At 37.4% G+C, this 25,367-nt stretch overlaps 1 protein-coding gene across 5 annotated transcripts in view; it reads left to right on the plus strand.

Annotated features, from left to right (window-relative positions):
• INTS6 (integrator complex subunit 6) overlaps positions 1-25,367 on the plus strand; it is a 111,990-nt gene that overhangs the window by 20,093 nt on the left and 66,530 nt on the right. For 4 of the 5 annotated variants that reach the window (XR_008630669.1, XR_008630671.1, XR_008630675.1 and 1 more), the window contains one exon: positions 7,455-7,544. Coding sequence is in view for 1 of the 5 variants with exons in the window: in XM_055141778.1 (XP_054997753.1) it covers positions 7,455-7,544 (90 nt within the window). In the remaining 4 variants the exon portion in view is untranslated. Of the gene's footprint in view, positions 1-7,454; positions 7,545-18,559; positions 18,710-25,367 lie in introns of those variants that run through there. The other variant, XR_008630676.1, reaches the window with a different exon arrangement.

The raw sequence follows: 25,367 nt of genomic DNA on the forward strand, positions 1-25,367 counted from the left end.
TCGGCCCAGACTTTGAAACGTTATTTTTTGTAAAATACAAAAATTTTAGTGGTATTTAATGGTGACTGACCAAAAATACAGTTTGCTGGATAAAAGATACTTGTTTGAAAAAAAGATGCCAATATTATGTCCACCAAAAAAGAAATGTACTACAAAAAGCAGGGGAAGATCTATGCAAAACTTTTTAAGAAAATGTCAGAGGCGCAACTTTGGTGTGGTCATTTTCTGCAGGTAATTTTGAAATTTGTGCTTATGTAACTTTATTGATAAGGAGCTGGAGAAGATAGCTCAGTGGCCAGACATATGCTTCATGTGCAGGACCCGGGCACCGGAGCACTGGTGGATTGTCCCCAAGCAGAAAAACCCACAAAAGTTATTAAAACATGGGTTAGGGTCTAAACAAATTTCTTCCAGAAGGAATGAAAATATTTTATATATAAATTACTTCCACTTGGCTTTTAAAATTTTTTAATAACTAGTATGTTTTGAGAGGTTTGGTTGTTGGCTGAACTTAGACTGAGAGGAAAGGAGTTTAGCAGTAGGTTAATTAAATAGGTAAAATGAGGATAGTTTTGTATTTTTTTTCCCTCTTTTGTCCCTTGTTTTTTTAATCAGATTTTTCAAAGTTTAAAACCATTAGAGCATTTAGCTATCTTATATTCATTTGTATACTCTTAAAAATTGGTTGACTTCATATGACTTCCAAAAGCAAACATTGATAATATTGCATTTTGTTTTGTTGGGGGAAATATGTTAATTTATATGTTAAAAAAAAAAGTGGGGGTAAGAAATCCCAGAGCAATAGGAAACCAGGAATATTAGCATTAATTTCATTGCAATTAGAATATATTTAGTAAACATGTGGTAGTACTCTTCATTGTTGGGTAAGTGTGGCACACAGCAGATTGGTGGGTATAGGAGAATCTTACTGCTACCAATAGAATCTTCAGGAGCTATAAGAAAAATTGTAATTTAGAGGAAATAACATTCTTGTTTAGCCAGTTAGTAACTTAATTCCAGATTTTTTCCTTTACTATATAAGTGTTTTGTTGCTATTGCCAACTATGTATTGACTATAGTAGTGACCTGGTGATTATTATGTGTATAACATTTCAGTAAACTTTCAGAGTAAAAGCTTTGTTTTACTGTCAAGGAAAAACTGACTTTGATTTCGGTATTTGAATTTAGCTTAAACTTTTTTTTGCCTTTAAATTTTATTAAGAAATTAATTTTTATTTTAAATACATTATTTTTCTTTTTTATGAAGTTTGTTTTAAATTTTTTTTTACATTTTATTTATTTTTAATATTTTAATTTTTCCCCCCAACACCCATTCCTTCTTCACCAGTATACATTCCCACCACAAATATCCCCACCTGCCCCTCCCCCTTCTGTGGTGTGTACTTCTCTTCCTCTCTCTCTCTCTCACCTCCCACCCCACAGTTTTCTCTCCCTCCCTCCTTCTATTTGTTTTCCAGATCTTGGTTCAGTCTTGGGAGGTTATAGGAATCCAGAAAATTGTCCATTTCTTCAAAGTTCTTTTGTTCGTGGCATAAAAATTCTCAAAATAATCTCTGTGATGCTCCTTTGAATTTTTTTCTGTGATGTCTTCTTTTTTGTTTCTGATTTGGATTATTAGGGCTCTCTCTCTCTCTCTCTCTCTCTCTCTCTCTCTCAATCTTGCTACTAGTTTTTTGATCTTATTTTTTCAGAGAACCAGCTCTTGATTTCATTGATCATTTGTATTTTTTTTTTTGAGATTCCAGCTGATTAATTTCTGTTCAAAGTGTTAATTATTTCCTTCCTCCTGCCTGGTTTTGGCTCCTTTTGTTGGTCATTTCCATTTTCTTGGAAGGAAGAAAGGACCACATAAATGACTTTACGTCTTAAAATCTTAAGTATATTTTAAAATATTTTCATTGAGGTAATATTTATTTATGAGTGTAATGACACCCATCCTACTATAGTGCAAATACCTCTTTAGCACAGTCTTTTGGAACCTTTCAGCCCCTTCCTATTCCTCCTATGTTAGGGTTTTTTCATTGGTCTCTTTCCTTCCCATTATGGGTGGGAGGGGGTGGCTTGGGCCATACCTGGTGATGCTTAAAGTTTATTTCTGACTTTGCACTCAGAAGTTTCTCCTGGTGGTGCTCAGGGGATCATACAAAATGCAGGAAATTGAACCCGGGTTGGCCAAATGTAAGGCAAGTGCCCTACGTGCTCTACCATCTCTCTGACCCTGCCTTTAAAACAAAACAAAACAAAACAAAACAGAAAAACACCTATAAGATTATCTGGTCTTTCTCCTCCTGATTTATTTTGTTTAACAGGACCGTATCTGGTTCCATCCATGTTATGGCAAAAGGCAATATTTCCTCTTTTTTAGTAGCTGAGTCGTATCCATTCCATTTCATACCTTTTTATCTATAAATTTGCAGGTACACAAACACAAACTTCTTTGTTCATTTTTCTTTGTGCAGTTGGGTTTCCAGTTACTGGCTGTTGTAAATACTGTTGAAATTAGGTGTACGTAAAAATTTTCAAATTTGTGTTTCTTGTTCTTCAGAGAAGTAGCAGTGGAACCGCTTGTTCATATAGCAGACCTATTTTTAATATTTTGAGAAATCTTCACACTATTTTTCACAGAGGCTGAACCTATTTACAATCTCACCAATAGTGAATGTGGCTCTTTTAGTTCCACACTCTTGCTGACATTTGTTTCTAGGCTTTTGATATAGGTAATATTCACAGGTGTGAGGAAATACTCTCATTGTCATTTTGATTTGATTTGGCTAGAATTTTTAAAACTTTTTGCTGTTTTAGTACATTTTTAATTTTGTCTTTTGATATTATCTTAAAGTGTGTACTACTTTTAGTGTTGGCATCATAAATGTCAAATTGTAATGTACTGTAGATTTTTGTTCTTTAAGAATAAATGGAAGTAGGGGCTGGAGCAATAGCACAGTGGGTAACGTATTTGCCTTGCACGCAGCTGACCTGGGTTCAATTCCCAGCATCCCATATGGTCCCCTGAGCACTGCCAGGAGTAATTCCTGAGTGCAGAGCCAGGAATAACCCCTGTGCATCGCCGGGTGTCACCCAGAAAGAAAAATAAAATGGGGCCAGAGAGATAATACAGTGGCTAAGATGCTTGCCTTGCATGTGGCTGACTAGGTTCAATCCCCCCCAGACCCTACATGGACCCCTGAGCACCACCAGGACTGTTCCTTGTTTCCTGAGTATAGAGCCAGAAGTAAGCCCTGAGCATCGTTGTGCTTATTGCATATTTGTAAACTGATTTTGAATCAAGTTAAAATTTAGAGCTGTTACAGAAACACAACTTCAAATGTTCCCTTCTGTGGTAACTTGGAGAGATTTTGTGTTTTACTTTCTGGAAGGCAACAAGTTTCAACCAAAGTAGTTTAACATAAGAGTTGAAGCAAGAGTTGAAGCAGTTTGGAGGATACTGAAAACATGTTGTTTTCCTTTATTTCCCTTTGCTAAAATATTGTTGATAGAAATTAGAGTTACTGATACATATATATGTGTATATATATATACATACGTGTATGTATATATATAATTACTATGAGAGTAGAACTTAAGTAACATGCATTCAATATAATGCCTTATCTGTGATATTTATTTTATCAATGATTGATAAATATAAATGAATGGACAATGGATAGATTGGCAGATATGAGGAAGGTATACTCCTAAACATAGTAGAATCATGAGTTATATGTTGTTTGGGGAGCACTAATTTATACTGAAGTTAAAGAGCATTTTTTTGGTCAGTACTTTCAAGGACATGAACAATAGCAAACATAAGATTGTATATATTTTTTTTTTTTCTTTTTGGGTCACACCCAGCAATGCTCAGGGGTTATTCCTGGCTCTGCACTCAGGAATTACTCCTGGCGATGCTTGGGGGACCATATGGGATGCTGGGGATCCAACCCAGGTCGGCCGCATGCAAGGCAAACGCCCTACCCGCTGTGCTATCGCTCCAGCCCCAAGATTGTATATTTTAAATAATAAATTTTTACTTTTTAAATTTTTGTCATGTAGGACATGACAAAATTTGACGTGTTTTTTTTTTTTTTTGGTAGTCTTTGGAGTTGAATTCAGGGCCTTACACATGTAAGGGATGTGTTCTGCCACTGAATCACATTCCTGATTTCTATATTTTGTGTTTTATTTGCTTTTGTTTTTTTTGTGCCACACCTGTCCCAAAACCTAATCCTGATACTGCACTCAGGTATCATTTCTTTTTTTTTTTTTTTTCCGCTTTTTGGGTCACACCCAGCAATGCTCAGGGGTTACTCCTGGCTTTGCACTCAGGAATTACTCCTGGCGGTGCTTGGGGGACCATATGGGATGCCGGGGATTGAACCCGGGTCGGCCGCGTGCAAGGCAAACGCCCTAACCGCTGTGCTATTGCTCTGGCCCCTCAGGTATCATTTCTGATAGCTTCGGGGGACCATTTGGGGTGCTGGCTATTAAACCTGGATCGGCTGTGTGCAAGACAAACACCTTCCTGTACTATTGCCCTGGCCCCGCATTAATCATTATTTTATTTTTTTGGGGACAGACCTGGCAGAGCTTAGGGGTTATTCCTAGCTCTGCACTCAAGGAGTTACTCCTGGTGGTGCTCAGGTGATTGTGTGCGGTTTTGGGGATTGAACCTTTGTTGGCCACATGCAAGGCAAACGCCCTACCAGTTGTACTATACTCCAGCTCCACATTAACCATTTTATTTATTTTATTTTATTTTTTTTGCTTTTTGGGTCATACCCAGCGATGCTCAGGGGTCACTCCTGGCTCTGCACTCAGGAATTACCCTGGCCGTGCTCAGGGGACCATATGGGATGCTGGGAATCAAACCTGGGTCGGCCTCGTGCATGGCAAAAACGCCCTACCCGCTGTACTATCACTCCAGCCCCACATTAACCATTTTAAATTTAAATTTCAGTTAAGAATTTTACTTGAGAGAATGATGTAGGAATAAACTCTGTCTGTTTCTAAGTCTATGAGAAGACGTGCATTATTGAATTTTTTTAATGAAAACTATTTTAAAAATTTATTTTTTATTGAATCACTGTGAGATAGTTACAAAGCTTTCATGTTTAAGTTTTAGTCATACAATGATCAAGACCCATCCCTCCACCATTGTATATTTTCCACCATCAATGTCCCCAGTATCTCTCTGCCCCGCCCATCCCACCCCTCCCCCTGCCTCTATGGTGACAATTTCCCTCTTCATTCTCTACTTTTGGGCGTTATGGTTTGCAGTACTATAAGGCCCAAAATATTGAGATATCGAGAGGCCATCATGCTTGGTCCTTTATCTACTTTCAGCACATATTTGTGTTATGAGTGAATGATTTGAGAAGTAAAGTATGTTCTGTTTACCATGAATGTTGTAAAAGGAGGAAAGTAAAGGTAAATTATTCCCTCCTTTGCAATGTTTGTGTGACATTCGAATGCTGGTGTGCATTCAAAATTTTCTAGAGATTTTCTGCAGCTTTTAAAAAAATTTTTTTATTAGTGAATCACCGTGAGGTACAGTTACAGACTTACAAACTTTCGTGCTTTTCTACAGTGATCGAGTACCACCGAGCCCATTTTCTACCACCAATGGTCCCAGCATCCCTCCCACCCCCATTCCCCGTTCCCCCCAACCTCTCCTCTGTGGCAGGGTATTCCCTTTTGCTCTCTCTCTCTCTCTCTCCTTTTGAGTGTTGCGGTTTGCAATAGAGGTATTGAGTGGCCATCATGTTTGGTCTGTTGTCCACTTAAAGCACTGTTCAGCTTTTTTTAAAATCAGGAAACTTTCTCCATCTGGAGTCATTGTTACTAGATCACACTATGAAAACACAGATAGTACTTAGAAGCAGATCTCTCCTGTTGCTCCTACCTGCCTTGTGACCAGGTTATGATTACAAAGATAAAGTTTCTAAAATTCCTTCAGCATGTATTGTAATGTGTTAAGCGTTAAAAGTTACATCAATACAAGTAAAGGTGATAGACTGTTGCATGCATATAATCCTTCTATATCCTTGCTATTTTGAATATGATTTCTCTGGATAATAGCATCTTTTAATGGACAGTTTTGTTTGAAATGTGGATCTTAACCCTACACCTGCTATATCAGAACCTGCCTTTTATCAAACTCTTAAGTGATTCTGGTACACATTAAGGTCTGTATGTGCTGTTACAGATTTCATTCAAACAAACCTCATTCTGTCCTTTGTTGAACACTGTTAGTATCAGAGAATAGCAGATCCCTTTGATTTGACAATTATTTTCCACATGAAACTTCAATGCTTCAGTAATTATTGCTTTAAAGTTACAAAATGTACTTAGTATCATAAATGAGAGCTCTATATGTGAGTCCCTCTCAACACACGTAGAACTTAGTATGGTACTCATAAAATGGCCAGAGATTTGAAAGACCAGAAATTAAAAAATTCTTCACGTATTGTACATTGAGAGTCCCATACCGATGTGTTTCATTGCTTTACTACAGTTTTTGTACTCCTCAGCTAGTGATTTTTTTAAAAAAAAAAACTACCCTTCGTAATTAAAAATTTTCATTTTGGATTATTAAATTTTACTGAGCTCAGCATAGCCCAAGGGTTTTCACAGAATCAACTTTTAGAGCCCTTTCATCCATGTATTTGCTACTCGATTAGACACTTAGATTATAGGGATAAATTACATAGTAATTTTCACTTATTTTGCCTTTCTTTTCAGGAAACTATAAAATATTGTTACTAAATTTGTAATATCTAAAGTTTGTCATTAGAATTGAACTGTATCCTTTTAAAGAAATTAAATGTTTACTTATATAACGTATAAAGCTTAGTACAGAAATTAAAACAATACAAAAATATGAAAAAGGGAATAAAATCCTACCAAAGTTTTTCTTCAAGATCGCTTGGTGTTACCCAAAAAGGCAAAAAAAAAAAAAAGAAAGAAAGAAAAAAAGATGCTATATAGTTTATATAAAGCTAAGAAACGTAGGGTTTTTTTTTTGGGGGGGGGTCGCACCTGGCGATGCACAGGGGTTACTCCTGGCTTTGCACTCAGGAATTACTCCTGGTGGTGCTGAGGGAACAATATGGGCTGCTGGGAGTCATCCCGGGGGTCGCCCGAATGCAAGGCAAACACTCTACTCGCTCTGCTATTGCTCCAGTCCCTAAGAAACCTTTTTTTCTTTTGTGGTGTGAGTCATCAAACTCGACCACACACATGCAAAGCATCTGCTTTGCTGATGAGCTATATCCCTGGACCTCCTTTTAAATCTTTTTTATGTGTAGAAGGTGTATGCTTTACATAAAAAAAATTTAGCAAGACAGGATTGATCACGATGCTGAGAATTGATTTTTTTATTGAGAAAGGTTAAGCTGAAGCTTATATCTTAATATGATCATGTTTCTTGACTTTAGGGGAGAAACCCTTTTTTCTTGGAACCAGCAATAATTATTACAATTACTGATGGGAGCAAGTTGACTACGACCAGCGGAGTCCAGGATGAGGTAAGTTGAGATCACGTCAACGCTATTGAGTCATATGCAGTTTAAAAGTCTTGTGTATGTGTCGTAGGGTATTAAATACCAATTTTTAAAAAAATGTAATCTGGATTCTCCGTCTCCTAGGACTCATCTACCATCTATTGTTTATAGTGGTGGTCTCTAAATATTCTTGAACAGGATTCCCTTTTGTGAAAAAATTTTGAGCCTATCTCTTGTTGCACTTAATATATATTATATTTTTATTGTATGTGAAGGGGCCAGTATAAATTTATATAGTAAATTTAGTAATGTGTTATCTTGATTTTAGGCTAAAAAGGGAGACAGCATTCTAATGTTTTCTTCCCATTTAAAAAAAATTTAAAAATATTTTTAGTGTTGTATACAGTTTAAACTATTTATAGACAACCTCATGCATTCCCTCCTAGCATGCTTTGTGTAGCTGGTTTTGCTTGGGGTGATAGGAAGGCTGCAATAGATTAGGCGATTTCTACTGTAGACCTTTAACTACTCATGAAAAGGATTGGTTTTAAAAAATATATTGCTACAGGAAGGAGATGTGAATATGGTTTAGATTATTACATTTTGTTTGCTTTACAATACTTGTTGCATTTATAGAGAGTTTGATTAAGTACAAGAAATAGAGTTCTCAGTTCACTAATTTCTAGAACTCCTTTGATTTGTATAACATTGTGGAATGCAAATTGGATTTCAGTGGATTCTTCTTGTTTTATTTCAACTGCTTTCTAGTGTGGAACTTTGTGTGAGATACATGGTTGCCTAAATCTGTTTTTATCAGTGAAATAATAATCATTTTTACAGGTTGTTGCAAGATGGAAAGAAAATAATGGGTCTGAAATGTTTGTAGAAAAGAATGGAGTAGTATTTTCTCATGTATCATTGCAAGTAGAAAATTGTAATTTCTTTTTTTTTTTAAATTTTGCTTTTTGGGTCACACCTGGTGATGCACAGGGGTTACTCCTGGCTCTGCACTCAGGAATCACCCCTGGCGGTGCTTAGGGGACCATATGGGATGCTGGGAATTGGACCCGGGTCCGCCACGTGTAAGGCAAACACCTTACCCGCTGTGCTATTGCTCCAGCCCCGAAAATTATGATTTCTTGATCTTGATTTGTTTTGGGGAAAGAGAACCAAAGTTATTTGAACAGTTGATATGAAATGGAATTTAGGATCTAATTCATGGAGATAAAAAAGGAAATGTTGGTGGCGGGGCATGCCAGGTGGTGCTCAGGGCTCACTCCGGTCTCTGTGCTTAGGCCTCAGTCCTGGTGGTTCTGGTAAGTCTGGCACTTTAACTCTGTAGTCGCTCTTAGGTCCAGAGATAGAAAATTTTAAATAGAGTCACTGTTAAATATATAACTTAAGTATAACTCATAACCTTGGAATGAATTTCATTGGCTTATAGACTTTTGCATTTGGTTAACATTGATAACAAATTATGTCCTGCTATTAAGAAGTAAAAACATTGTGCAGCTTTAAATTTGAAACTCTGATATTTACAGTTTGACCTTCCTTTTGAAAATAGAGTGAAGGATAGGTATCATTAATCAGATCATAAATATTAATAGAACCCAAATAACTTTAATTTGCTTTCAATATTCTGGGGGGCATTCCTGGTGGTTGCTCAGGGGCTACTCATTGGTCTTTGGGGTTGCTTCCTGAAGACCATATGATGCTGGGGAATGACCCTGGCTCTCATGCATGCAGAACATGCACTCTGCCTATGAAACTACCTCTCTGAATCCCCCACCAATCATTAACTTCTTCATTGATGATGAGGTTTGGGCCATACCCTGCTGTGCTTAGGGTCATACTCCAGGCTCTGGCACTGGCCCAGTCCTGTGCTCAAGTGTCACTCCTGGTGATACTTTGGGAAACATATGTAGTGCTGGGGATTGAACCAGGGTCAGCCATGTGCAAGGCCCTATGCCCTGTACTCTCTTTGTTCTACAGTAGGAGCCTTATGCTAGAATATTTTTGTTTTTATTTGCAATGGCTTTCATTTCTACTTATTGATGGTTGAAAAAATACTTTTTTTATTGTGAAATATTCTTATATAAGCAAGTATCCATTCAAAGTGCTTCGCTTTATTGCCTTTGTCAGGAGGGCCTATTGGGGTACGATATATTTTATTCTGTTATATACGAATTTATTCTATTTGTAATATTTGTCGTAGAGCCTTTCCCAGTTTAAAAAAGACTTACTTGAAATATATGTGGGTAGTGGAATGGTCCATCTTTCTTCCTAGATCATTAAAAGGATATTGGAGAATGGGATTATCTATTAAAACTGCCTTGCTTAGAAAGGTTTGAAGATTTTCCTGTGGGCAAGGATCTTTTAATTCTCTTTTATTTTCTACAACATTTAACATAGTTTGAGAATGAAAATCGCATAAAAAATTGAATTGTAGACATTGTTGTATTGGGTATGATAGTTACTAAGATAAAATTGATTACTACTCACTTGAAACTAAGAGATAATTGTTTTAAGGCAATGGTTCTTTTTGGCTGTGAAGTTGGAGCATATACCTGTGAGTTATTTTGATTTTCAGTTTAAGAACGTCTTTGAGTTTCTCATTTTGGGTTCTTAGTATCCTAACAAAACTCTGGTGTGGCAAAGAGAAATTGGACCCCCAGATATGCATATTGTTGAAATGTGGAATTCTGCTCTATTTTAACCGAAATAATTTGTGTGGTTCATTTTGAGGAGCCTTTAAATTAATGAAGGATATGAAGATGCTTTTGGTTTGATCTTGTATGTTTGTGCACATGTATGCTACATATATTGTAATTTCTACTGGGAATGACAGAATTTTGTCCATATGTTTTTTTAATCCCTTTGGATTTGTAATCTTTGCAGAGATTTCTCATCTTTAGCAAAGTTTGGTTCTCCTTTTAGATTTGTTGAATGAGTGTGTCAGTTTCTACATTAAGTATGTGTGTGTATGTATAGTTTTTGTTTGCTTGTGCCTGGTACTGATTGACCTATATTGGTTAAGGCATTCCACCTGTATAGATAGCCTTTGCTCCGGAGTCATGGCATCCATTTTGTTAGTGCTTTTAGTAATAATTATTCCTGTTACTTTAAAATCATCCTTAGAAAATATAAGGAAAATCAGAGCTCATAAATCTAACTTTACTACTTCTTTCTTGTTTTGGAGCCATACTTGGCGGTGCTGTGTTTATGAGGAGGAGTGAGGGGAGGAGGGTTCTCATAGGCTGCCCAGACCTTCAAGCAAAGCATACTTTATATTTTTTTAAATGGGGAAACATCTCTGGTGGTGATTTGCTCAAGGTTATAAATGTGTTACTGCCAAAATTTGTATTAGAGTTGTTTTAAATTCCAAAGACATATCCCTCCCCTCTGTAGACCAATGTTCTAATCTACTACTTCCTTGACTTTTTTGCTTTTGCTCTTAAATTTTACCTTCTGTTTATTTAATTCAGAATTTCTTACAATTGTCACATAGATAGTATGTTCTTACCCAGTGTCCCTTGAATTTGATATAACATCGTTTCTAGGCAATGAAGAAAACAATGATGAATAGGGTAGATATTTTTGTTTTTTGGTTTCCTGTCTTATGGGTTGATCACTTACTAAGTCGATATATGAGTAATAAAATAGATATAGTGTGTTATGTAAGCACTAAAGAGGGCTCATATTACCCATCTTGTGCACATATCATATCTTGTGTATTGTGAATTTTTAGAGTCTTAATTTGGATCAACTAAATTTAAGGATGTTCTTCATAATTTGGCATTGCCATGGAAATTTAGTAAGCTATGAAATTTATGTTACCTGTGAAATTAATCAAGAAAGTTTGTATAATGTTGTATTGATCCTAGAAGATAATAGAAAAACTTGTTGCTATGTTTTCTCATGATCCAGCTAAGTTTATAAAGGCCACAATGACTCAATGTCTTACAGCTTGCGTGTCAAATTATAGTAATAGAGGGATACCATTTCCTCTGTGACACTTAGGGTGATAGGAGTTTGAAGAGTAATAATTCTGTATTTTGGAGTTGTGATCTGTGTGATTACTTTAATTCATGACTTGAATTACCTTATTTGTCTTCATTTAATAAAAGTTCAGGATATTGTCTTAAGTGTTAAATGTTTCTGATACAGTAGTTATACATAATTAGCTAGGATTTTTGTTGACAACCTCTGTTCAAAATGTGTATGTAGTTTTGCTCCTTTTTTCCTCTTGAAACTCAGCTATTTGATAAGTTGGCAATTTGTTATATATTTATGTATAAGGTGGGACATTGTGGGGCTTTATGTTAGATGGGACTTTAAATTGTGATATACAAGAGAACTATATTTCTTACCCTGATGGATAGTCGTCTGTGATGGTGGTAAACTTGTGAAACAGTGTTCATAATATCATTTATCATGTTATATTATTGATATATAAAATAGTAGGATCATTAGGTAGTACCAGATTGTAATTAGAGCTATTAAAAACATTTTTTTCTGGTTTCTGTTTTTCATAGCCTCCTTTGTACTGTTCTGCAGTGGAAAAGTATTCTGTGCTATGATTCCAGGAACATGTAGGAATATTGCTCAATAAAGTCTAGCTTAGAAGAGATCCCTGCCAGTACCTTCTTAGTGATGAGTGACATTCCAGGATAGTGTGGCAGTTATTTTGCTCTTCCTTGAAAGTGCTAATAGTAGTATTATCTTTCAGATACTGAGATTTCTATATGCTAAAGGTTTTTCCTGCATCTCTTTGCCAATGATGGGATTGCCCCAAGGGTAAGATTTCAGAGAAGTTTGCAGGGGAAAAAAAATTCTGTTGGTTTTTGACATTATTAATTTTGTCTTTGTAGATTTTCCTAACTGAAAGAAAAGACAACTGCTTTCATGAGTTTTTTGTTTCAGTTGCAAGGTTGTTCATGATTGGGGTTCAGTCATACAGTGTTCCAACACCAGTGTGTCCCTTCACCAGTGTACATTTCCCATCACCAATATCCCATTTCCTTCCCGCCACCCCACTCCCCAACTACCTCTAAAGGCAGTAACTTTTCTTCTCTCTCACTATTAAAATTTCTTGGCAGATATTCAGAAAGGTCATGTGTTTGTAGAAAGAATGTCTTAGTAATTGCAGCTAGTTCAAATGACTGCAGATTAGGGACTTCTCTTTCTGTCTGTCAGTTCTCAAAAGATGATGCACAAGTTCCATCATTCTTTGAGATGTGGATTGGTAATAGTATTTCTTAGTTGTTTTGTGCAATGTAAACAATATTTTCCTTTTACAAGAATGACATTTAGTTAGAATCTATAGTTATAGTGTATATTTAATTTTTCCTGGTCTGTACTGATTAAAGGATAAGTCATATTTTTTAAATACTCAAACAATTTTTTTTTTTTTTGGCTTTTTGGGTCACACCCTCAATGCTTAGGGTTATTCCTGGCTCTGCACTCAGGAATGACTGCTGGTCGTGCTCAGGAAATCATTTGGGATGCTGGGGACCAAACCCAGGTTGGCTGGGTGCAAGGCAAACACCCTCCCCACTGTGTTATTGTTCTGACCCAATATCTCAAACAATTTAGAAGCAGTATTTTTGTGTGTGATTTAGGGGATTGAACCAAGGCTCTCAAACAAAGCATGTCCAAAACAATTTTAAAAAAAAAAGAAAAAGAAAAAAATTAAAAACTCTAATCTTAAAGGTATTAGTTTAGTATAATAGGATATAATAGCAGAGCTGTGTGTTAGTACATTTCTGAGTTTTAATGTTTTATTCTCTTAATAGTGAATCGTGGTACATCTTCATATTAGTAGTATCAGTGGCTCAGTTATAACATCAGAATTAACTCTTCCCTTATTTGTAGAATGTTCTAAATGTAAATTATTGTACACATTAGTGTATAGATATTGAGAATATCAGTTCAGATATTGAGAATATTTTTCAACCATTTTTATTGGCATGCTGAGGTCTACAATACCGTTATTATATCATTCCAATACCACTCCCTAACCCTAACCCTAACCCTAACCCTAACCCGAGAGCCTGCTTCCTTTCACCATTGTCCCAAGGACCCCTTCTAACCATTCCTCTATGTAAGCTCAGTTCTGCAGACAAAATCTCATGTTGCAATGACTTTAACCATTTGTTGTTCCCTTACTATGTCATATATCCAAGAATATTTAATAAGAATTTGTTGGATGTTGATCTGCTTGATTTTTTCAAAAATACGTAGTTGGGCCTTATTCTCCTAACACTGAATTAACTATGGGTGTGCTATTCATCTTAATTATTATATTGAAAATATGTAGTAAAAGAAAATGCATAATTAAAATTAAATACTGTCAGTGTATTTTGAGCCTTTATCATTGTAGGAATCTTACTGAATATAAGAATACTTTTTATAAGATCATTTGGAAGGAAAAGCTTAAGTCTTTCTTAATGTGCAGACTGCACATTAAGACTGCAATGTGATAACTGAGAAGAAAAACTGGTTGATCACTCTTTGAGGAAGCTGTTTGACTACATAACTAACCTATTATCTAGATTTTGGTGTTAAGATATTTCAAACTAATGTTTTTGGAGGGGTAGAGCTATATGTGGCACCGCTCGGTATACCATGCGGTGCTGGGTATTGAATGCACATGGCTCTTGTATGCAAAGCATGTGTTCCAATATTGAGCTATTTCCTGGCCCCCCTCAAGATAATTCTTATTAAAAGGTGAAGCCACTTCACCCTTCATTTATTAGACTGGCAGAATCAGTGCATAATGCCTTAGTATATGTAAAGAAAATTTATTTGGAGAGACAGCATAAATGCAGCTATATAAGAGTTATAACATTTTTGATTTTAGCTCTTATACATAAACTAGTATGCTGTTTAGAATAGCAGTTTTCAAAGGACATCAAAATAACGTTAATATGCATATTAACATCAAAATAGTATATATATTCAGCTTAAAATCTGAAAATTTTAGTTGATATTGTCAGGGACCTGGGAATCTGTATATTTGTCAGTGGGCCCCGTTGATTCTGATGTGCCTTTAGACTTGAAACCACAGGTTTTGAACGTAGTATCTCTAAATACACTTTAAGAAAAACTCCAAAAGTATATGTGAAAATAATGATGCTTAGGGTTCTTGGAGGCTCAGGTTGGGATCTCATGCTTATGAGACATGTTCCCCAGTCTCTGTACCATCTTCCTAACCCATTTGATTCATTTGACTTAATTTGCTTTTGTAGTATGAGTGAGAAGTGCAGTTGCTTTTTTTTTTGCATGAGGTTCTACAGTGCTGTATATGGCATCATTACTCACCATTGAATGATTCTGACATCCTTGTCAAAAATCATTTGGCTTCTGGACTCGGAATTATAAACCATCAATCTATATAGGTCTAGCCTTGGTTACAATCTTGGTTACTGTGGTTTTGTAATTTTGGGGCCACATCTGATAATGCTCAGGGCTTACTGATTCAGGAGTCACATTATTGACAGTCTCAAAACCATATGGGGTCTGCCCCTGACAAGGCAAGTACTTTAGCCCCTGTGTTACCTCTTTGTGTTACAAAATGCTGGCAGTATTTTGTTTTGTTTATTTTGTTTCTGGGCCACTCTGGGTGCTGAGACCCTACTCCTGGCTCAGGGGTTTCTCTGGTCAGGGGTTTCTCTAGTCCGGGGTTTCTCTGGGTGGGGCTCCAGGCACCGCCTGGGGTGGAAGCCATGTTGGCCACGTGCCAGACAAGCCTCCTGCCCTCTGTTCTGTTGCTCCCTGGTTGCATTATGGGAGGACCATTGGCTCTCAATGATAATCATTATTTATTAATTGACTTTTTAGGGGCTGGAGCGATAGCACAGTGGGTAGGACTTTTGCCTTGCATGAGGCCAACTCGGATTCGATTCCTCCAGTCCTCTCAGAGTGCCCGGCAAGCTACGGAGAGTATCTCGCCTGCACGGCAGAGCCTGGCAAGCTCCTCGTGGCGTATTCATATGCCAGAAACAGTAACAAGAAGTCTCACAATAGAGATGTTACTGGTGCCCGCTTGAGCAAATCATTGAGCAATGGGATGACAGTGACAGTGATAATAAAACAAGATAAAACTGCTTTTCACTTAGAAAGCCAATAAAACAACTTTGATTAAGAAGTAATTATTAATCTTTAGAATTGTTGATTTCAGGAATTGGTTTCTTAGGAATGGAATCTAAGGGATGGATCAGGCCTTCTCTGAGTATCTTTTGTATTGTGTTACAGAGTTAGTTGGTTATTAAATAGCTATGAAATACTAACTCTAGGGGCTGGAGTGATAGCACAGTGGGTAGGGCGGTTGCCTTGAACACGACCAACCCGGGTTCGATTTCCAGCATCCCATATGGTCCCCTGAGCATGGCCAGGGGTAATTCCTGAGTGCAGAGCCAGGAGTGACTCCTGGACATCGCTGGGTGTGACCCAAAAAGCAAAAAAAAAAAAAAAAGAAAAGAAAAAAGAAAAAAAAGAAATACTAACTCTAACTCTGTTAACAAAAGACAGTCTGTAGTTACTGCTTACCTAGTATTGAGAGGACATAAGAGGGCATTTAGACTGAGCATGGACAAAGAAGAACTTGGGGGGGTGAGGGGTGGAGTAATTCATATTATCTGTCGGATGCCTGCTCTCTGACTTACGAGTTGCCAAGAAACTTCATGGTACTCTCTCTGTTCTTTTTGTTTTGGGCCACACCCTGCAGTGCTCATGGCTTACTCCTGGTTCTGTGCTCAGAGATCACTCCCTGTGAGCTTCAGGGGAACCATATGTGATGCTGAAGATGGAACCCGAGTCTGCTGTGTGTTGAGCACAGTGCCTGACCCACTGGACTGTGATTCCTGACCCTCTTTTTTATTCTTTAATTTTTGCTTTTGGTTGTTCATAATAAAAAAATAAGCATATATTATGTACATGTTTTGCTCAGATGAAAGCAGTTCGTGAAGAATTTGGTGAGAATTACATTTAACATTTTTTCTTGATACTTGCTCTAATACACTAGCATAATGAATTTATTCAGATTTTTGAATTGCTGAAAGTGTATTGTAGGTTAATTCAGAAATAGTTTTTCTCATGATAATAGTAATTCTGATTGTGAATAGGTCAGCACCATCTGTATAAAGTATGACACTTGTTATGTTCCAGGTATTGGGAACACAAAGTTGGAATTAAGTGAGGTTCTTGCCCTTAAAAAAACATGTTGTTTTTGATGGCAGGCAGGTATAAGCATTTGTAATACGGAGACAAAGTTCATGTAGAAGAAAGCAGAAGGTTCTGAGAGATCATAGAGAAAGGAACCAAGTTTTGAGGGTTGAGTAAAGGAATTGTGCCATGGTGTCTCAAGAAGAGGTATTTGTAAAGGCAAAACTAATAGAATGAAAACAGTATATAGAAAGGCTCTAACCTGTACAATTAAAATATGGAAAGTAAGCAGGAGGATTGGATTGTTCAAAATGTCGATAGAGCCCAGATGAAATCACCCTGAGATTGAACACCATTCAGGTAACATACAGAGAGAATGTATTGAAGATGGGAAAATGTAATCCACACGATCAGGTTTGCACTTTAGTAAGCATAGTTTGCCAGCAAAGTGGAAGATAGATTGAATGATGTTAGGAGAATCAGCAAACTAGGTGCAGCAGCCTAAGAAAAATGGGGTGTGCTAAAGCTAATTGTGTTGAACCGGGTTGGTAGAAATCTGAGAGGATAGGAAAGGCTTCAAAGACATAAGCAAAGCATTTGACAGGAGTTCTGACCCCGGGGTCCAGGTTTGGGCTTCAAAGAGTTCTGTGTATTTCTGGAAATATCAATTTGTGTGTACCTTTTTCTTGGAGAGAGGATTCTGGCTATAATCAGATTGTCAGAAAAAAAATCACTAATTTTAGTATTATTTGGAGATTCCCAGCGAAGAATCTATGTGGATATTGGTGTTCTGTTGAGATGGGGATATTGGATGAGTAGCAGTGGAAAGATAGCAGAAAGTTACAAAGTAAAAAAAAAAAGTAATTGATAGAGTATTGTTGCTGGTCTCCTGAGCACTGCCAGGAGTAATTTCTGAGTTGAGCCAGGAGTAACACCTGAGCATTGCCTGGGTTAAGCAAAAATAATGAAGGAGTTACAAACCATCTTTTAAAGCAACAACGTATGGCTCTTTTCTGATTTTAATATTATGTCTTCACAAAATGTTTTCTATTTGAAAAATAGAAATAAGCTGGACTTAATTTCTGGATTTCAGTAGTGTTTTATTTTTTAAAGCAGATTAAACAAGTAAGCCTTTTTAAGAGTTTTTAATTTAAGACCATTGTGATGTGAGCATTTAAAATTCTTTATTTTTAACAAGTGTGAGCACTGAGATATAGAATGTTGGGAAAAGAACAACGTGGATAGAGGGGAATAGACGTGTATTAATGTCAAACCAGTGGAGGATGCAAGCTAGATTCTTTTCTATCATCAGTATTTTGAATATTAGTAGGTTGACTATAACTGAAATTAAAGTTTTCTGCCAATTAAAATCATCTTGTTGAATGTCTTTCAGGTCTCTGTCTATAAGATTGAAATAGGACAGCATGAAAAATTTAGTTCTTAGTTTACTGATAAGGCACATTTACATATGTTTTACGCTGTTCATAATTTATAAATGCTTTCATTAAATTTATTTAGTGGTATTCTATAAGTAGTTATTAAACTCATTTAAGTTTATTCTTTCCAGATATAATACAGTAGTTTAATTTTTTCCCCCAGAAACTTGTGTAAGGAATAAAGTTTGTTCAGTGACTAGAAGGATACTGACACTATTATCTTTTGCTTCAAGGCAAGTTACATTTTGACATAGACAAGGCTATTTTGGTATATTTCCCCCCACACTCTGTCTCTTCAGGCTGAATTACTGATTTTTCCCCCCTTTGCTTTGTTTGTTGTGGTTTTGATGTTTTTTTTCCTTTCAGCTAAAGGAGCAGCCCAGTGGTTTTCAAGAAGTGCTAAAGTGCACTGACTGTCTCATGATGACTGGTGCCTCAGGGAGGGTCATGATTCCTGGATACAGGATCGACCTGATCCTGGATGTCACTTCAAGCAGTCAGATCGTGGGGAAAAGCCTTGTCTAATGGCTAGCCTTCCTCAAATGTCTGATGCTAGTCATCTCGGAAGGCCTCAAAAAAACCTTAAAGGTGAGCAGAGTAGAGTGTAGTTCTCTCTGGGGGCTGTGACTCTTTGTTGGAGAATATGATTCTGCATAGGTTGACAACCCAAGCCTGGCAAGTCCAGGTTCAATTGGTAATTAATTTTAGTTTATAAATTTGTTGATGATCAGACCCCAACTTGTGAGTTAGAAATTACCCCCTAACCTTAAGTTCTATCAAGGAGGACTATTTCCAGGTTCCATCACAACCTTAGGGTAGTATCTGTTGTCTTAAGTGGAAATAACCTACTAAATATCATAGAGCTAAAGAACACTTCAGTTACAAAATAGCACATGTTAAGTATATATTGATTAAAAATTTTGGTAGTGAGGTATTCTTTTTGTGTTTATAATATGCTAAACAATTGGGCTTCATGTTTTGGAAGGACAAATTTGCATTTAATTTGTCTATTACAATTAAAAAAGTCACCTTTGAAGCAATTTTGATTTTCAGTTTTTATTTTATTATATTCAAACTGAGGAACATTAGTATTTTCTGTCTCATTTTAATAGACTTTTTAACCCAATGCAAAGTTAATTTACAGATGTTTTTAAACAGTTTCAACTCTAGGTCTCTCTGCTCGAAATAAATAACAGTTCATACAGTAATCTGGACTGTGAAAATTTTATTTTATTTTTGTTATTTGTTTTTTGGGTCACAGCTGGCTGTGCCCAGGGCTTGCTTCTGGCTCTGCACACAGGAGTCTCTCCTGGTGGTGCATAGGGGACCATATGGGATGCCAGGGATGGAACCCAGGTTGGCTGTGTGCAAGGCAAGTGCCTTACCCACTGTACTATCTTTTTGACTCCTGCAAAATTTTTAAAGTAAGCTCTAAAACTTGTCTGAATATTAGTAGGTCTTATTTATTTATTTATTTATTTATTTATTTATTTATTTATTGCTCACATGTTTTAAGGGGAAAAAAAGAAATGCACTATCCCAGTGAGTACACATTTCTAATTTAGAGCTTCTGTATGTATCACTGTTGCATGAATATTAAACATGCACACAAGTGTAAATAGGTGAGATGTAAAAGCTTTTTTTTTTACAAAGGAAAATTTGGTATTTTCTTCTTCCACAACATGCATCATGATAAATACTAGAGGTTGCTATGCCTGTTTTAAAAAGACAAGTAAATATTTTAGTCTTTTTAGCCTATATGGCCTCTAGTGTAAGTTTAGTTCCACTGATTGTAGGACAACAGTGCATTAAATGAATGAATACCAGTAAATCTTTATTTGCTGTGCAGACTAATAATTATCACTAAAACTGCTGGGTCATTGTTTCTAGATCCTTGGAGTCCTGACCCCTTAGACTTGAAATTGTATTATATCACTTCCATTAGATCCTTCTTTTTTTTTCTTTCTTTCTTTTATTTTGGGGGGCAGGGAGGGCGGTAGAGGCGTCGTAGCAGTGTTTATGCCAGGCACTCGACACTTATGGCACGGTACTGGTGATGAAACGTGGGGTCCAGCTTGTGAAACATGTATTTCAGTTCTTGGAGCTGCTGCGCTGATCCCATTTCACCATCAGTATGAAAAATTTAGTTGATCTTCCGTAAAAAATATAAACGCGTGGAAGGGGTGATGTGATGTGATGTGTGTGTGTTGTTCGTGGGCTCTTGGGGCGACGCTATCTCTCTCTCTCTCTCTCTCTCCCCCTCTCTCTCTCTCCCTCCCCTTGAGTTCGGTGCTTTCAAGCTGCTGTGTATGGACCGGATTGGAATGGCTCCTCCTTCTGCTCTGCTTCTGTGTGTGCCACTGTGCTCTCTTCTGTCTCTCTGTCTCTGTCTCTGTCTCTGTCTCTGTCATCTCTCCTCTGGTCTCTTCCGACCTTTCTCTGTATTTATCATCTCTCCTCTGGTCTCTTCTGATCTCTCTCTCCGGAGCCCTTCTGCTTCAGTGTCTGGATTCTCAGTTGCTCTTACTTCTGACTCTGACTCTGACTCTGATTCTCACTCGCTTTGTGCTCTTTCTTTCCTCTGCTTCTGGCTCCAGTGACTCCCTGATTCTCTTTCGCTTTGTGCTCTGCTTCTGTGTCCTCTCTCCTACTTCTCTTACAGTCTTGGTTTATAGAGCAATCACATAGGGTGGTGACACAAAGATGGGTCGAACATTAACAAATCAACAAAGAAGGGTAAGACCACTCCTCCAGGAGATTAACAAAATCTCATCTAAGGAGATTACTTCAGATTACTAGGAGATCCACTTAAGAGCAGGATCCCCTCCAGGATTTGCTGCTTTCTTCTTTACTCAGCTAGTCACTGTCACTGTCATCCCATTCGTTTCTCATCAGTTTGCTTGAGCGGGCACTAGTAACGTCTCCATTATAAGACTTATTGTTACTGTTTTTGGCATATCGAACACGCCACGGGTAGCTTGCCAGGCTCTGCCGAGTGGGCAAGATACTCTCGGTAGCTTGCCTGGCTCTCCAAGAGGGGCAGAGGAATCGAACCCTGGGTCGGCCGCATGCAAGGTGAACGCCCTACCTGCTGTGCTATCACTCCAGCCCTCCTCAGCTAGTAATCCACTTAATTAGTTGTAGTAAATCTACTTGTAATATTTCTAGCAGTGTCATTCTGTATGGGCACAGTAAGAGATACATCAAACTTAAAGTTTGGTTCTTCCTGAGGACATTCACAGTATATTCCAGACCACAGTCCTTAGGCCAGGTTAATCTTCCTAACCCCAGCAGGGTCCTAGTCTCGTTGTTACTTTTGGATCAAGATAGCATTTGTCTATGACCATGCTCTCAACTTATAGTTGAGTATTGTGGCACTTTGGCCTGGCCCATTTCAATGTCAGGGTAGCTCTCAGCTTGCCCTGGGTCCATTCCGTCCCTCATCGAGACCCTGCTTTTGGGGTGCTAAGAACTAAGGACAACTGAGTCGAAAAAGCAGATGCCTAGGAGTAAATATTATTGGAGTCAATCAGTTGCCAACTTACAAAGCATAATATAAACTGTCTTCCTGTGTCCATACAGAAAGGACATTGCTTTAAGATAAACTTAAGTTCCCTGCGGCAAGGGTTAAAGGACAAACACAGTGTTATCCTACAATCTTCTTTAATTAAGTAACCAGAAAAATGTTTCTAGAGAGAACATTTTCATTAAACCTATTTATTGAACTTCAGTGATAATTCAGCATGAGGTTAGGTGCTGGGATCATGAGTTTAGTAAGAGAGATTGATAGTTATTATGGTGTAAGAAGTAAAATGCTATGACATAAATGGCTGAAAAGGTGATGCTTGCTCTCGATGTTTTCAGGTGAAATTTTTACAAGAATTCAGGTTTGTTAAGTAAATGTTGCAATGGTAATGATGATGGAAGAGATCATGGGTTGAATGGAAGAGAACCTTATATCTCAGTATGGTTGTCAGTGCATGCAAGAAAGATGTGGTAGGGCATGAGACTGGATCTAGTGGCCTTGCCCACTCTATTCAGTCAAGGGATTTGAATTTTGCCTTGTTTGATGATAATCATTAAAGAGGTCTTATTTAGTACTTGTGGAAGTGATTAGACTTGGAGTTTAGGAAGGTAGTGGCAGTACTGTGGAATACAAGTAGTAGATGTTTTTGGCAAACTATTGGTTCTTAAAACTATCTTATAAAAAGGAGACAATGATTTGTAGGTCATTTTATATCAAACGTAAAGTGAGTTGGAATATTACATAGTGATAAAAAGAGTGAACTACTATAGATTGACATTCCTGTAATCTCAAAAATACTAAATTAGTAAAAATTCTGTCTTATGCATTAACCCATAAAGTACATTAGTGGTTATTTGGGGGAACTTCAAGTAAATGAACATGAGGGATATTTTGGAGGATTTGAAATCTTTTAAAACAATGTTAATAGGGGGCTGGAGTGATAATAGCACAGTGGGTAGGGCGTTTGCCTTGCACGTGGCCAACCCGGGTTCGAATCCCAGCATCCCGTATGGTCCCCTGAGCACTGCCAAGGGTGATTCCTGAGTGCAGAGCCAGGAGTAACCCCTGTGCATTGCCGGGTGTGACCCAAAAAGCAAAAAAAAAAAAAAAAAAAAACCTGAATGTTAGTAATAATTGCATGACTTTTATTGCTAAAAAAAATTGAAATGGATACTTTTATGGTAGGCTATAATATGTTTATTATAGCTCAATAAAGTTGTTAAATAATTAGATCTCATCGTTGAAATTTGTTGAAGTGAAATGTTAAGAAATTATTTCTATATTGTTGATTGCCAAGGAATTACTCTTTTCTGGACAAATACTAATCTTAAACTAAGAATCAGAATTTGTGTGATTTTTTTTTGCTTTTCCTTTTTGGGTCACACCCGGTGATGCACAGCGGTTACTCCTGGCTCTACACTTGGGAATTACTCCTGAGCAGTGCTCGGGGGACCATATGGGATGTTGGGAATCGAACCCGGGTCGGCTGCATGCAAGGCAAATGCCTTACCTGCTGTGCTGTTGCTCCAGCCCCAAAATTAGTGTGATACTGCTGGTGGGAATGCCGACTGGTTCAGCCCTTTTGGAAAACAATATGGACTATTCTCCAAAAATTAGAAATTGAGCTTCCATTTGACTCAGCAATACCACTCCTGGGAATATGTCCCAGAGAGGCAAAAAGGTATAGTAGAGATGACATCTGCATTTATATGTTCATTGCAGCACTGTTTGCAATAGCCACAATCTGGAAAAAACCAAAGTGCCCAAAAACAGATGACTGGTTAAAGAAACTCTGGTACATCTACACAATGGAATACTATGTAGCTGTCAGAAAACATGAAGTCATGAAATTTACATATAAGTGGATCAACATGGAGAGTGTCAATGTTGAGTGAAATGAGTCAGAAAGAGACAGACACAGAAAGGTCGCACTCATATGTGGAATATAAAGTAGCTGAGAGGTACAAGCTTGCAACGATGCAATTCCTGGCAGATATTTCTCTGAAATCAGTTACTAAAATACTAAAATACAGAAATCCAAAACTGTGCGGCTGCTAGTGTGGCCACTCGACCTCATATCTCTTCATTCTCAGCAATGGAAAACAAATTATCAAATGCTTCCTTTTTAGCAGGTCCAACTTTAGGGGGAAGAAACTCCAAATAATAATAGTGAGTTTTTTTGTTGAAATATTGAATGTAATGAAAGTAAAGTGAAACTTATCAGTTACACAGGCAGGGTGGGGGGCTGGGGAAGTGGGGGGTGGGGGGAGGTATACTGTGATTCTTGGTGGTGGAATATGTGCACTGGTGAAGGGATGGAGGTTTGAGCATTGCATAACTGGGACTTAAACCTGAAAGCTTTGTAACTTTCCACATGGTGATCCAATAAAAGAATAATTTTTTTTAAAAAGCTTAAAAAATTAGTATGATATTTTTAAAAAGGAGTGCATATTAGTTGTATGGACTATTATTGAAATAAACCAGGTAATTAATAAATTTTATAGAATTCACTTAGATGTTTATAATTTATTAAATATAATGAGAAGCGCATTCTAAAGCTAATAATTTTAAAGAGGTAGAAACATCCTGAGAAATTCACTTCTATTTTCCCTGATAAAATAGTTGCTAAATCAACACCTCTAAGTTTGTAGCTTATAATATAATTTGTTTATTCAGTCTTTATTTTGGGCCACACTTGAGTATTGCTTCCAGGAGTAGAGGTGAGGTGGGACTACTTTGCAGGTGCTGGGGAGGGGAGCACCATGCATTACTGGGAGTAAGACCTGTTTGCTCAATCTTAAATCAAAATTAAGACTAGAAAGCGGGTGAAAAATGGCTGATTTTAGTTAAGAATATTGATTGAAGGTCTTTTATGTGCTACTCACTGTTATCCTAGAAAAAGATCATGAAAGATTGTTTTATCCCTTGCTGCCAGATAAGATATGCAGATGAGTATAGCACTGTAGCACTGTTACACTGTCATCCCATTGTTCATTGATTTGCTCAATCAGGCACCAGTAAGGCCTTAATTGTGAGACTTGTTTTTTAACTGTTTTTCGCATATCGAATAAGCCACGGGGAGCTTGCCAGGCTCTGCCGTGAGGGCGAGATACTCTCGGTAGCTTGCTGGGTTCTCCGAGAGGGGTGGAGGAATCGAACCTGGGTTGACCTCATACAAGGCAAATGCCCTACCCGTTGTGCTATTGCTCCAGTCCATATGAGTATGAATATAATCATAAGAAAATATGTCACTGTTACTGTCATCCCATTGCTCATCGATTTGCTGGAGTGGGCACCAGTAACGTCTCCATTGTGAGACTTGTTGTTACTGTTTTTGGCGTATCGAATACACCACGGGTAGCTTGTTAGACTCTGCCATGCAAGTGGGATATTCTCTGTAGCTTGCCGGGCTCTCTGAGAGGGTTGGAGGAATCGAACCCCGGGTTGGCCATGGGCAAGGTGAACCCCCTACCCGCTGTGCTATCGCTCCAGTCCATATGAGTATGAGTATAACCTTAAGAAAATATAGAGCTAAATTTTGTTATGTTTGACAATTTATAGCATATTAATTCCCAATTTTGTGAGAATGAAGAAAATGTATCAGTATAGCTGATTAGAGGCAAATCTGGGACACTAACATTTATTTTCATTTTCCTTTTTGCATTCTAGTATGTAGTTCAAACCAACTAACCTTCATTTTCTCAATTTCTTATTTCTTCT

The sequence above is a fragment of the Sorex araneus genome, chromosome 1 (genome assembly GCF_027595985.1).
Source record: "Sorex araneus isolate mSorAra2 chromosome 1, mSorAra2.pri, whole genome shotgun sequence".
Lineage (NCBI taxonomy): Eukaryota > Metazoa > Chordata > Mammalia > Eulipotyphla > Soricidae > Sorex > Sorex araneus.